Source organism: Anas platyrhynchos, chromosome 15 (genome assembly GCF_047663525.1).
Source record: "Anas platyrhynchos isolate ZD024472 breed Pekin duck chromosome 15, IASCAAS_PekinDuck_T2T, whole genome shotgun sequence".
Taxonomy (NCBI): Eukaryota; Metazoa; Chordata; class Aves; order Anseriformes; family Anatidae; genus Anas; species Anas platyrhynchos.
The window spans coordinates 6,689,528-6,704,496 of NC_092601.1; the positions used below are offsets into that span (position 1 = coordinate 6,689,528).

A 14,969-nucleotide genomic window follows, 5' to 3' on the forward strand; every position below is an offset into this window, starting at 1 on the left:
CTGCAGGAATTAATGAAACAGCTGAATGGAATTCAGGTAATTTGTCAAATTTTCTGAGTTTGGGCAGGTATCCATCCGGTGATTTCAGAACTTGCTTTAAAATCCTGTTTTGTACGTTTAATTCAATTCAAAAAAATAAGGTGGAGGACTGAGATTGGGTTTGAATGCTTAGACATGGTATATTGGGGACATGTTATATGTGTGCATTTGAATAAAATCTAGTCCATTTTGAATACAGCAGAATGGTTTTGCTAGAATCAGTGATTTCTCTGTAATTTCTTAAACAGTTTATGTGCATTTTGAGTCGTTATGTAGTAGCTAGTGAGAACACAAGTATATTTGGTCTTAAAAGTATGCCAACCTAAGTGCATATTGCCTTCCCAAGACAAGCAGTTCCTCAAAGTGCGTGCTTGCCCTTAACTTCCTTCACAAACTACTGAAAATAAGATTTCATAACAAAAAAAGGCTGTCAGCCTGTATTTTTATATAACTGCAAACATCATGTGGAGGTTCACTGGATAAAGACTAAGTTATATTCTCAGATCTGAAACTACCTAGTTATTGAGGATTGGCAGAATTATTTTGTTCACTCCGAGTTGTTCAGTCATTATATATTATTTAGCTGATAGATGTTAGAAATGTGCATTTTTCTGCCTCCTTTTTTTCATTAGAACAGATGATTCTTAACAGTCTCTATAAAAATAGCTGTACAGTTAATTCCATGGAATGGATATAATGTGTCTTTACATTTTATCGCTAGATATTTTTATCAGATTTTGCTGTTGCTTCCTCCACACTGCTGCTACTTAAAGCTTTCATTGTTTGTTTTTTCTTTAAGAATGCAGAAGCTGTACACTTTTTTTGCAATTATGAAGAGAGCCGAGGGAACTACCTAGTAGATGTAGATGGCAATCGCATGCTGGATCTCTACTCTCAGATTTCATCCATCCCGATAGGTAGGAAACAGCTATATCAATGCTTTGCTTTGTCCTCAAGCTATTGTTTTCTTCTCTCAGCCACTACCAAAGAACTTGGTTGATGAACAACAAAACACAAAGCTGACATAATTTATGTCTTGTTGTAATCAGTACAACACTGCTATGTAATATGCAGTGGTGCTTTTTAGTAGCTGGGGAGATGAGGTTAAAATTCACTTGGAGCACAGAGTGGTATCTGGAAGAAGCTCTAATACTAATTTTAATTTATATATGCAATTTCACAGTGTAGGCTGTCTGTGCTTGCATTTGTATACCTTGTGATTCTATAATAGTTTGTTACTTTTTTTAAACATTAATATAACAAACATAACTTAATGATTTTAACATGAAAACATGTTTTGCACTTTAGTTAACATACTTGTCTCAAAAGAACTGAAAAAAGAAGCTGGCTATGTGAAATCCAATAAGGTGAAACAAGGCCAAACACTGAACCTGTGCTGCAGAGTTCAAGCAAAGGTGGGGTGGCAGGCTAATTGGGCTCAAGGACCAAACAAGAGACTTATCAAGTATTTGGGAAAGTTGCTTGATGTTTGTGGAGCATTTCAAGAATAAAAAAAAACATGGGCAGAGATGTAGGTCCCAGCTGCAAGGAATACAGGTGTTGGTAGGTGTTTAGTTTGTTGCTGTTCCATGGTTCCTCTCAGTTGCTTAACAATGTATTTCTGCAGAAGCAAAAAGAGCAGAACGGTTTTAGTTTAAAAAGTAGATGTTATGCTATATATAGAAACAATGATGATTCAAAAGCATCCCTGCGGACTTCCCTTTTGGGAAAGAGAATTCAGTGATGTTTAGGTCATTTTTGGTATCTAAGACCTTGAGATTGCAATAGGTTTTCAACTATCCCAATCTTCTCTGCAGACAGTTAATATGTTTGCTCTCTTGTAGCACCCTAAGAAATATGCAATAATTTCAGAACTCTTTAATGTTTGTAGCTAATTTTCATCAACACCGTTTCTAGATATTTTTCCCCTTTAGAGAATACACTGAGAAAATTTTGTCAGTGCTAACGTAGAAACAGGAATGAGACCAAGAAGCATGATGCTTGTATGCTAGTCCTCATCTAACTGGCATTGGATTTTAGGGATCCAGAAAAGGAAGTGTGTTTAGTTTTGAAGACCTCCCATTCTTCAAACAAGAAAAGTTGTTTTGGAAAAACTCATCTGTAATCAGCTAGTCAAAGGCAAATCAGTGCGTACACCAAAAGAATGAAATGAAGGTTGTATAGACAACGCACTGAGGTTTTCTGATGTATTAGTTCATGATGGTGCAAGCATGCCTCTTTTAATACAGTTTTTGTGTATAAAATATTTAACCACTAGTATTATTTTAAGTGAACTTCATTACTAATGTGTGATGGTATCTGTTGGTTTGCGACAATCAGGGTGTCCAGTGGGCTGTTCCCCAAAAGGAGCTAACTTGTGATAAACAGTGTCTAGAGCCAGTAGCTTTAGAACCCCTTTCTCCCTCCAGCCCAGGTCTTTCAGTTGTCCAATTTTTACTTATTTAGTAAAGCTCACAGAGTATTGGGAGCACTGGTATTAGCTAAGAGAGAAGACAAATTTAAAAAATAAAAATGTGCTGGGTACACATAAAAGCTCTCGGTCTCCTTACTTTTATAATGAAAAATAGTTGAGATCTGTAGTCCTTACACATGGACAAATATCTTCTTAAGAGGTTAGAAATTGGGTCAGCAGTGCTCATCTTCTTGCATCCACAAGAGGAAAGAAATATTTTCCTAATGGGCAAAACTTGTTAAAAATACGTTCAGCTATTTGTTATTCAGCTATTTATTAATAGCTGAACAGCTCAGTGTTTAAGCATCCTAAATGCCATGTAGCTTTTTCTGACAGTTTTAGCATAATGGTAAGTTAAAGCAGCCGATGGCTAATGATTTCTGTTTCTTTATTTTATTTTTTTATTTTTTATTTTTTATTTTTTCTCCTCTTGTCTAAACTATAGTTAGCAACAATTGTTTGTTAATAGGATCTGTTTTATGACCACAGTCATCATTGTAATATGTAATATTAATAATCTGCAGTAATGCCTGATTTGGTTAAGATTATCTTTAAATAAATTACTTTTAACATCTGTAGCATTATTAGATTTGCTCTTAATATAATCTGTGACCAGAACTGAACTGCGATCTCTTAACTCTCTTGAGATAGGTATACTTGTCCTGTGTTGTGACAGCTGAGGCTTCTGCAGTTTTCTCTGGTTGGTTGAAATTTATGACATGGACATGACAGACTCCAGTACATATAGCTGATCTTCAACGAAGCCATCTAGTTCCTCCTCCTTGAAGACGAGCTTTTTTTTTTTTCAGGTGACATGTTCCTCAGTCACCTAAGAGCTATAATACAATGCTTTATATAGCTTCTCAGGTAGTGGGTCTGTGATGTGCAGCAACAAGTAAATGGAAGCGTAATACTCACAGGCTGACCTAAATCTGACTGAACACACAATTTATTTTTTTTTTAAGTTGAATGGAATGAGAAGCTATGTGAAGCTGCAGAGGCCACTAATAATGTCCCTCTTGGTGACAGAGGTTCTAGACTAGGACACCAAAAGAAAATCATGTTGGGAATTCTGGGTGAGCTGACGTTCTCAGATCAAGGTGCTTGCTTGTTGCCTGTGCTTATCTCTACAAGTAAATCCAATAAAATCTTTTATGAATCTGTCAGAACTCCACAAGATTTAATAATGATTTGGTACACTAGAATATACTTATCAGTAGAGGGTGAGAGGTAATACATGACTGTGCAGAGAGATAAAAAGTATAAAATAAAAAAAAAAAACTCTAGGCAAAGGTGTTCTGGACTGTTTCATGCTGGAAAAGCAAACAAAAGTTGTTTTTTGTTGTTGTTTTTTCTACCACTTGTTTTTTTGGGAAATCGTAATACAACATAGTCCTTTCAATCTGTATCTCATCTGTGTATGAGTTAGAAAACCCATGGAGCCAAATGCAAGGCATGTTTACTAGCAAACTGCCTGGAAGAGCAAATGAAATATTTTTATTTTTTTTTATTGTTGGCAAGGTCTGTTGTTCGGGGAGATTCAGAGAGGTGTGGTTTGGTATTGTTGGCAGCGGCCTGGTGTTCAGTTCAAATGGATTCTTAGGGCTTCCTCCATCTCATTAATTTAGCAGGCTGCATTTTTTTTTCCTGTTGCAGGCAGGGACACTCATGAGCCTGAGGATATGTTCTTTCCTGCCACATTGATTGAGAGACACAGCAACACTGATGAAGTGGGTGCCCTTCCCTCAGAGCCAGCTCTGTCACTTCTTATAGGAAAGTAGTTAGGACTGGAGTCATAAAGCTACAAGCCACTGCTGTCTTAGCCCAAGAGCTTTTTGACTTTGTGTACAATAGTTACACAATAGTTAACGGAATAGTTACTTAACCAATTAGTTCTTTCTGGTGTTAGTTTTATGAATATAAGCCCACATACCAATTCAGCATCCTCCTACACACTGACCTACTCTTTCAGATACTCAAGGTTCAAGGATTCTCTCTTATTTTACCATGGCCTATACAATGATGCTCCAGTGGAACAGGGAATGTTAGGAGGAGGAAGACTGAGCCACTTGGCATGAGATAAGAGAAAGGAAGCAAAAGCATCTTGTGTGGATGGAAATAAACAGTTATGGGTAGTAGCAGCCTCGAATTTGTGTTGCATAAGAGGAAATACCAAGGTATCTCCTGTGATTTTGTGATTCTGTGAATACCAAGGTATCTCCTCCAAAATCTTGTGTTCTTCATTCAAACGCACCACCACCAGCAGAATCTCACATTTTTACAAGCAGTTTTAGAATTAATGGTTAAGCTATCTAGGCAATGGTAGTTATTTATAACAAACTGAAGTTTAATTTGGAGATTTCTGAAACATTAATACACACTCTCAAAGGTGCTCTCAGCTGTAGCCACAGCGACAGCTCTCAATGACACAGCTCTCAGCTGGATCACTCCCTCTAGCTTAAGCATAATTCTTCCTGTGACAGCAGGTGCAATGTGGATTTAGTTGTCTGTGTCCAAATAACCACTTATATTATCTTCCTACTAATTTTAACGGTTGTTTTGTTGTTGTTGTTTTTAGTATGACATGCAATTAAAAACATACTGGATATTTCTTTATTTTGAACTAAAACATGTGAAGGGAATGTAAAATTTATTTGTTAACATAGTAGCCAAATACTCTGCTGCTCAGACAGGATGGTAAGGGCTGTTGTCATTCAACTAGAGTGAGGAATTCAGGAATGTGATATGCTTTTGTAATAAAATTAGAGCTGACTTCTTGAGCAGTAGGGAAGATGAGGTTTCAAACTGTTCCTACAAGGGAAAGTAAAAGATGATGCTAGTCAGTGGCCTTGGCATTTCATAAATCAGGCCTATAATAAATTTTTCTGGGTTCCATTGCTGTTTTTTGTTTGTTTGTTTTTGCATCAGGTACATTGGTTTACCTTTAAGTAAGCAAGTTTTCCCACAGAGCATAAATTAAGCACTTCTGTCTTGTTAAATCTGAAGTGCTAACAGATAAAAACTCCTCGCAACATATTTAAGATTTTTCATGTAATAACTCACTTAATATTTTAGAAGACAGCTCTAACTGCTACCATAAAAAACAGTGCATTTTTATTTTCAATCAATTAAAAAAGCTGTTGGTTCTACCTAGGTGCAGTAGGTGGTTTTCATTCATTTGTGCTCTTTTACTGTCGCTAATTTTATTTATTTTTATTTCAAAATACATAGTGATAATTTCAACGTTTTGAAATGCAGGGTAAAGTACTGCAAATATAAAAAGAAATTATAAAGTTGTGGATTTTTGTTTCTTCCTCCATATAAATACATTGACAGATATATTTTCTTTGGAAATATGTACTGACAACAGCCAGTGCAGGATGAATAAAGACAAATGAGTGAAAGTAATCAGAAGTTAAAAGAAAAAAAAATATATGTTGATGGTTGATGTTTGTTATTTCAAAATTGCAAGCACCACAAAGGGTCTGATCCTCGCTTACACTGGTCTCAGTCTGCTGTAATCCATCCCTTCGGTGGACTTGCTTTACATTTGGCCACATGCTGAAGAAAATAGAGCAAGTATTGATTGTTGATGGTGAGGTACTCATGTATTAGGAACTAGAGAATTTGTGTCACATAAGACAGGGAGAAAGATTTTTTTTTTAAAAAAAGGAGAAGCCAAAGGAAAAGGGCAACAAGGAAGTATCAAATGACAGTTCAAGGGGGTTTCACATTGGCAGAGATGCAGTTAGGAAGTTGCAGCAGTTTTGAACTCGGTGTCTCACCTGGCCATTGGCAGAAGCTGAGAGATGAGAATTGATCCCTCCAAGGTCTTGATGTGCTGAAAACTAAAGACTTTGTGTAGAGAAGACAAGTGCTATTAAATGGAGGGTCCTTTCTTTCCTCTGGAAGGAAAATGCAGACGTTTTCTCTGTCAGCTGGGAGAGTTACCCACGGTCTGAACTGCAGCGTTAGCACTGCTTGCCACCGGGCCTGGCCTACACTCAGCTCGGCGTTCGGTGACCAACAGAGCCTGCACGAGCACCCTAAACTCATTCTCACTGAGGTCATAAGAGTTGGATCCTAACATTTTAATACGTTCTCATGAGGAACTCACATTATGGGAAATGATGTAGAACTTTAGGTGTTTACAGCTGAAAAGATACTTCAACATAAACTGTAATGAAAGCCGTGACTAAAATACGAGTTTCTGGGTTGCCTGTGTGTGGCTGTCCACATCTCGCTGTGGTCAGATTGTTCATGGTCGTGCATAGACATCTGCAGTGTGCAGGAGAGGAATATGCATCTCTATGGGTGCAAATGGATGTGAGTGTGTATATATGTGTGTGTATGTAAGCCCAGATAACTTAAAGACCAGTACGGGCACGTCTCAGAACAAGTCTGACAGCATCTTGCATAGAGGGGCCATTCAGATAGCATTACAGAGGATGGCAACGATGAATGTCCCGGAGTGCTGTCAGGCCATAGGCAAAATTCTGCTTGAGTCCGGTGCTTGTCCCTGCTGGCTCTGCCTGACATGTGCTCACTGCACGCATCGGCGATGAAATCCATCCCTGAGCACAGCACTGCTGCGCGGCCACCTAGCTCTGCTGAGGGACAAAGAGCCCTGGCGGATATTTTGGTACTAACTTTGTGTCTGGATATGTTATAATGCATTGAAATTAGAATTATTAAATGAACTTTCTTTGGGAAATTAGTTAATATTTAAAAGAGGGAAAAAAAAGTTTTACAATGAAGAAAAATCCAATCAGTAAAAAAAAAAAACCCACAGTGGAGGGGAAGGAAAAAAAGCTGCTGTTGTACCTAGGGTTGATCAGTCTGATATTCAAGAAGGGAAAAAAATGGTTTGAGACTGGAAATGTAGTTAGTACTGGCTACTGTAAACAGACACAGCTGCATAGGGAGCTCCCCTCTTGTGGCGGCTGTCAGAAGCTGTTTCTGAAATGCGTGCTGGGTGGGCAGAGCTCAGCGAAGGAGATCAGGGGGATGTGAGCAGGCATGGTAAGCAGCCTGCTTCAGGCGGGAGCACAGGCAAGGCTCTGTACCACAGCCAGCGGAAACTACAGCTTGTAGAGGCTGTACTGGCCAGAAGTGGCTTCTCCTCAGCTGAGGAAGAGGAGAGGTTTGGTGTTGTGCTGTAGAGAAACCAAATGTACACAGGAGTCCAAGAGCAAGCTAACTTAGTAATGCCAGACCTGCAATATTTGGTGTAAACTGATGTTTCAGTTGTCCAACAATCTAAATCATGTTCATTTCTTTTTTGTTCAGTTTTTAAATGTAAATACAAAATTTCATTGTGTTATTGCCTGACACCAAATTTGTTCTGAAGTTGTAGATAATACATTTTGATAAATACGAGGTTTGTCCTACTTCAAAAGAAGTTGTATTATTGATAGCTAAAGCACACACAAGTCAAACAGAAATTTAGTTAAGAACTGAATGAGGTTATTCTCTAGGTTACTCTCTACATTAGTTTATACAAACCAGATACAACTGTTTTCTCTTTTTTCTGTTTAATTAGGTTACAGCCATCCCTCTCTGATAAAGCTTCTACAGCAGCCACAGAACTTGGTAAGTGAATCAAGACATTAAGTACCTGAAGGCGTCCCCTCCCTCCTTGTGGCAGTCTTCAATTTTTCTTAAGTTGATAATCAACACTTAATGACTCAATTTAAAGACTGGTAGGAACTGTTTTTGTTATTTGTCACTAGACAAAAAGAGATTGGTAGTGTTTAAGATGTCAAAAAGTATGTGAAGCTTTATAAGAAGTAAACATTTGGGTGATGCAAGCACTTGATACGTTTGCAGACAGCTTTAAGTCATACTTTGAGCGTAGTGTTTCCAATTAATTAACAATGCTCTTGACTGACGGTTTTTGATGCTGAAAGCAAGCACAAGTCCTTGAGAGAGAATACAGTATTCTGAATATGAAAATGGCACTTTAAATCTGGAATGCTTCATTTCTTTTTGTTGCTGTTTTCTTTTGGTATTGTTTTGTTTTCATTTGGGGAGGAGCAGGGGAGTTGGTGGCTAGTTCACATCTCAGTACTAAATTGACTAAACCACTGACATGTCCTTGACAAGTTAAAATAGTTGGACTACAGCAACAGGATGATTTCAGAGCTGAGGAAGTGCTTCTAAAATAAAGTATCTTCATGTTTTACGAAAGCTATACTGACAGTGTTTGGAAATAATCTAGATTGAATTACAGAAGTAGTTGAAATAAAGTTACGTTCTAATTCAGGCCTTATTTTTTCACTTCTTGGACAGAAGTTCCATAGTCACCTTGTGCTTTTTTTTTATTGTAACTTTTTTACACAATAACTTATATATAAGGTACCTAGATATTTGTGCACAGAGATGAGATTTAACTGAAAACCTGGAATGTAGCCATGCAAAACTGAGCTGCACTGGCTTTTGGCTAAAATTCAATACATCCTTGGTAGTTGTGCTGTCTTTCAGTGAGTTATCCACGGGTCCTGCAAACCAGGAATGGGTGTCCATGCTACCTGCAAGTCATTGCTCAAGTCACATTGTTCATCGGTCACTTCCCTCTCATTTCCCTTCCTAAAGAGTCTGCTGGCTCACCCCAGAAGGGTGCAAAGCTTGAGCCAACACATGACAGAAGTGCAGACACTTGAGTTCCCTGAGCTGATTTGCTTAACAGAGAGTTCTCAGGTCTTCAGGATGAGAAAAAACTCTGCCTTTCCCAGAACCAAAATACTTCTTTTAAAGAATAAAAGATAAAAAAATCCACCACTGAGGCAGGAAATCCCAGAGTTATCAAAGGCAGATCTGGATATCACGGAAGCACTAATATTTCTAAATGCTTAATATTAACTCATAAAAATGATTACTGAGGAGATAACAATGCCTTCATTATAATGCAACAGTAGGCAAAGTCAGATTTAAAACACAATTAACAAAAAAAAAAAGTTGTTAATTTGTCTGCTGGAAAAGGGAAATTAATAGGCTGGTAGCTAGAAGCCTACCTTAAAACAGCTACCTCCAAAGTCCAAAATGCACAGTGTAACCAAAACCCATCTCACCTGCATAAAATGATCAAAAACATTGGTACCCCCCATTCCAATTTCTGAAACCTGCATTAATGCAGAGAAGGTGGCGCTAAAACTGTCTGTGCCTGATTGCACGCTTATGATTTCCGGCAGCCTTTAGTCCAGACAAAGCACCAGCTTTGCTGTGAAAATAACTTGTTTTGTTTTGTTTTTTTTTCTCCAGCAATACACACTGATGTAGGGCTCTTGTTTATTGTTAGCAATGGGATTGGTGTTTTCTTGAAGAGATTTGGGGGGAGGGGGTGTTTATTTGTAATGCTTCATGTACCCTCTTTATAGCCAGCTATAAAGAACAGAATATTTATCTATTCATTTGAGACCATAGCAGCTTGATGTCAATGTTCTGTTTTTCTCAGTACTGAGCATCTCATAAACAACAAAGGAAAAATACACTCTTCTGCTTAACGGCAAATGTTGTCAATTGACCATGACAACCCTTAATCAAATTCATGACAGATTTATGTTCTCATATCTCTAACTTTATATGAAAATTTCCTTCTAAACTGAAGTAAAAAGTAAGAATTCTCATATGTATTAAAAACTGAGTGGATATCTGCCAGTAACGTCATGTGTTTTTTTTAAGCTTGAGTCTGTTGAAACAAATACTGTTTTGGAAGTAACACACTTGTATGAGTTACCAAGTCCTAGCTCACTCTTTATTGTAGCTTGTGTGATTTTTGGTTATGTCTAAGAGTTCTGATGACGTGTACATACATGTATAGTATGACCTCTGACAGATCTTACTGCGCTCTGAGTGAGTACCTCTAGTAAGGAAAAAGATGGAAGGATGATGAAATATGTAAAAGTTTGGGTTGAGGTCTGTCCCCTCTGGAGACCCATAAAGACTTAAGTCATCAAAGCTCAGCCTGTAATTTCAATGTTGACTTGCTAAAAATAAAAAATAGAGGGCAAATAATGCTTTGCAATAGTCAAACTTATTGAGCTTGTCCTTTTGTGAGCAAATGTAGTTTCAAATAAAAAGTAGCAGATTGTGAAGCAAATTAGATTACCTACAAAGCAATGATAAAGCAATTTTAATCCATGACACCTCATTTAAATTAAATGCATATGCACAGCAAATTCATTTCCATTAGTGGACCGAGGAGAGACCAAGGGGAACTTTTCCAGAGCTTCCTGAAAACCACTTTTGTGGGCAGCAGGCTCAGCCTTCCACCAACTGCTGTTCACTAACACCAAAATTATCTTTCTCTAAGGTGTGAATCCTGACGTGACCAGTTCATATAATCAGTGGGACAGTTCAAGTCGGAAGGGACTTAGGAGGTCTCTGGCCCAACCTTCTGCTCAGAGAGTGTCAGCTGGGAGATGGACCGGGTTGCTCAGGGCTTTACCCCAGGGGCCTGAAAACTTCCAAGGGAGACAGCACAGTCTCTTTGGGCAACCTGCACTGTCTTCTTCCTGACAAAGTTTTTCATTACACCCAATCAGTACCTCTCATGGTTTGACTTATGCCCATTGCCTCTCATCTTCCCCATGAAGGGCTTCTAGCCAGGCTACATCTTCTCCATAACCTTCAAATAGGTATTGGAAGTCTGTGTTCCTGTAGTCACTTCTGTGATTACCAAGGCCCTCGCAGTGGCACAGATTCGGTTTTGCTGACTGATTAGTTTGGAGAAAAGAATTCCGGGAAGCAGGCATGAGTTCAGCTGGGTAGGCTGTGGGAATGCACTTTTAGGAGGGGTCACATTGCAGCCATGGAGGTTATTTCAGTAGTGGTGGCACCTGAACTAGGTCAGGCCTCAATCAGGAAATGGAAAGGAAAAAAGAAGAGGTGAGCATATAAGCCACTGAAGAAGCCAGCAGTGTGCTCAGGTGGCCAAGGCCAACAGGATCCTGGCTTGTATCAGAAATAGTATGGCCAGCAGGACTAGAGAAGTGATTGACCTGCTGTACTCAGCTCTGGTGAGGCCGCACCTCGAGTACTGTGTTCAGTTTTGGGCCCCTCACTACAAGAAGGACATGGAGGTGCTTGAGTGTGTGAAGGGCAGTGAAGCTGGTGAAGGGTCTGGACATCAAGTCTTATGGGGAGTGGCCAAGGGAACTGGGGTTATTCATTCTAGAGTAAAGGAGGCTCAGGGGAGACCTTACCACTCTCTACAGCTACCTCAAAGAGGTTGTAGCGGGGTGGGGATCAGTCTCCTCTCCCAAGCAACAAGCAACAGGATGAGAGGAAATGGCCTCATGTTGCACTAGGGGAGGCTTAGGTTGGTTATTAGGAAAAAAATTATTCACTGAAAGGGTTGTGGAGCATTGGAACAGGCTGCCCAGGGAAGTGGTTGAGTCACCATCCCTGGAGGTATTCAAAAGACATGTAGATGTGGTGCTTAGGGACATGCTTTAGTGGTAGACTTGGCAGTGCTAGGTTAATGGTTGGTCTTCGTGATCTTAGAGGTGTTTTGCAACTCTCTGATTTTATGAATGCTGTTGAACGACAAGCTGGCAATCTTTTATTGTAACGCACCATAATAATGAATGTACCTAAAATTCAGGCTGAGGCACTAAGAAAGGTGACTGTGCAAATTGAAGGCACTAGAACAGAAAACATTTAACTGGAAAAATTTCCAGTGCAAATCAGCAAGCTTCACGAAAGCAGTACATGGTTGAAAAGAATCTTCACCAACTTTTCTGGATATATCACGGTCAATGTTCTTGAGCTTGATTAAGCACCCATTGCAGATTAGTGAGAGAACAGCATGCAAGGTAGCTTCTTGCTGATCTTGCTACCCTGCCCCCTACTGCACATACCAGAGGAGTCCAGAAGGGAGACAGCATGGCTGTATACAAGTTTTTTGTCAGGAATCTATTTTCTTGTACTGTTGGCGTTGCTGATCGTTGCATGTGTGTTATCTCTCAGATGTAGTCCCTATCCTTTACGTCTATGTTGGTCTTGTTCCCTCAAATACCATTGTAATAGTATCTGGAGAATGTTTATAACCACAGTGTTATGAAATAGTCTTATTAGAAGCCTAAAAATGAAGAAAGTGCTGTTACCTTAATTGAATTTAGATCTAACTACTCCAACTGAAGGCAATTAAATAAGATTTTAAGGTATATTTTCTGTGTATAAGGAAAATTGAGATTGGGTGACTAAAACGGCAATATTGAAGAGGAAATGTAATTACCAGTTAGTATACACCTTTTATAAGGTGTCCTGTAAGAATAAAATATGAAATGATTAGATGGAAAAACTTGATCTAAGACATTATAGTATCACCTGGTTTTAAAACCCTTTGTGCCATGACTACAAATTTCTGGTTGGTATTTGTAATTACAATTCAGTGTAACTGCCTTGATATCAACACAGTATTTTTCATGTAATACTGAAAAATAACATCTTTTCATTTGTCTTTGTAGAGCACTTTTGTCAACAGACCTGCCCTAGGGATTTTACCTCCAGAGAACTTTGCAGAAAGGCTGAAGGAATCTTTGTTATCAGTAAGTTTGAGATAGCAGTGATGAGGTGCCACATTTTGTGTTTAGGGACACGGGTATATCAAAGGATGTTATGGATTTTAACAAGGAACATTACAGATTATCTATTTTCCCACCTGCTTTCGCTCTTCCAAGAGACTGGAACCAGCAAGTGATGAAATCGAACCTTTTTTCTCTGACTTGACAGATGTAAGAGGGTGATGTGTCTGCTTTGTACAGATACTGCCTCTTTCAGGGTGGATTCAAGAACTGATAACACACTGCATTTTCACTAACTTCTGTTCACTGTGCTTTCATAAGAGATAGCAGAATATGTTGAGTGTGTTTTTCCTGTTGTAAACTGGAAGATCTTTGGGGGCTGAAACTGAGATGAGCTTCCTCAGGTGTAGTTAGAATCTGTTTTCTTCATCCCAGGCATGACTGGTTTCCCATTATATTGAAACTGACGATATGTTCAATTTACACTATAGCTGTGCTTAGTATTTTGGAGTAATATGCTCTCTTTGTTGACAGGTGGCTCCTAAGGGTCTGTCACAGGTGATCACCATGTCTTGTGGATCCTGCTCAAATGAAAATGCATTTAAAGCAATATTTATGTGGTACAGAGTGAGTAAAATATTAAAAGTGGTTTGTTTGGTTGGTTGGTTTGGGTTTTTGTTTGTTTTGTTGTGTTTGTTTGTTTGTTTTTGGGGGGGATGTATGTAGAAATTAGAATTTATCATGACTGCTATTATAAAACAGAGTAAGGCTTGGAGGCTCTCCAGGTTGTGATGTGTTTTTTATTCAATATAGTATAGAAACTATTTAAAAGTTTTTATCTAAGCTTTCAATTCTTATTGACACAACTTTAGAAATGAAAAAATAAACAAAATAAAGAAAATGTATGTAGCATTACTGTTTATCCTTTCTTTGGTTAACCATGTGATCACCTGTGCAGTGTGATCTGTTTCCTCTTCTTCCAGCAATGGTTTAACTTAAAAACTAAAATAAATTCTCATGTATTCCTTGGGACTTACCTCCCTGAAATGGTCTTCTTTCTCCTATAGTCGAGGCGACATCTTAAACTGTCATTTATCTGAAATAGTTTGTATTATGAAATGCATATTGCAGTCATAGGAACCACTCTCATTGTCTTCATTGGCTCTAGTTTGGAATACCAGAATTATTAGTTTGTCACTCAGCTAAAGATTCATTGGTTACAACTAAAGGATAACTGTTTTTGTTTTTTTTTTTTGCTTTTTTTGCAGAGCAAGGAGAGGGGCCATAATAACGTCACAAAAGAGGAACTAGAATCTTGCATGATTAACCAGGTAACATTGTTTTTTTACCACACCTATGCATGTAACATTGTTGTGGTTTTATAAAAGAATATTGGGAAGAAAATTGGCTTTCTGATCCTGAAGGTTTGTAAATTCAGAAAACGGTGAAAGACAGACCGTTTCCAAAATATTCAAGACCAGCTGCTAGTGTTCTTCTGCATCCTTCCCAATTGTGAATTTTGGGAAGATCTCCCTTATTTCATGAAATGACACTAGAAAGGGAATAAAGTGATGGATGGGTCCATAGAGATTATTACTACATGCAACTTTTTACAAGTATTAACAGTCCTTTTTATTTTTCCAGAAGCTGTAATTTTATGGCTTAAAATTCATCAGGGGGACAGTTAAAATTTGACTAACTGTTAACAACGGGTGGGATGAGGAAATTGAGATGCAGCTGAGAAATCTGAAATCCTATAAACTTTCAACTGAGGTGGTCTTGCTTCTGCCAGTCACAAATCTTACATGCAGCAATAGCAGAAAATGGTGAATTTAATTTCTTTTTGAGATACATATCTTAGAAACGGATAACCTGCTGGTCTTAGCTTGACTCTTTCACTTGTGTAGGGAAACATATTCCATTCATTTGCA

General features: G+C 38.4%; 1 protein-coding gene across 3 annotated transcripts in view; it reads left to right on the top strand.

The window, feature by feature from the left end:
• ABAT (4-aminobutyrate aminotransferase) overlaps positions 1 to 14,969 on the top strand; it is a 58,399-nt gene that overhangs the window by 34,202 nt on the left and 9,228 nt on the right. For all 3 annotated transcript variants that reach the window (XM_027469495.3, XM_027469496.3, XM_005009139.6), the window contains exons 4-9: positions 7 to 36; positions 839 to 956; positions 8,055 to 8,104; positions 12,982 to 13,062; positions 13,573 to 13,665; positions 14,307 to 14,369. In XM_027469495.3, coding sequence (XP_027325296.1) covers positions 7 to 36; positions 839 to 956; positions 8,055 to 8,104; positions 12,982 to 13,062; positions 13,573 to 13,665; positions 14,307 to 14,369 — 435 coding nt within the window. The remainder of the gene's footprint in view (positions 1 to 6; positions 37 to 838; positions 957 to 8,054; positions 8,105 to 12,981; positions 13,063 to 13,572; positions 13,666 to 14,306; positions 14,370 to 14,969) is intronic.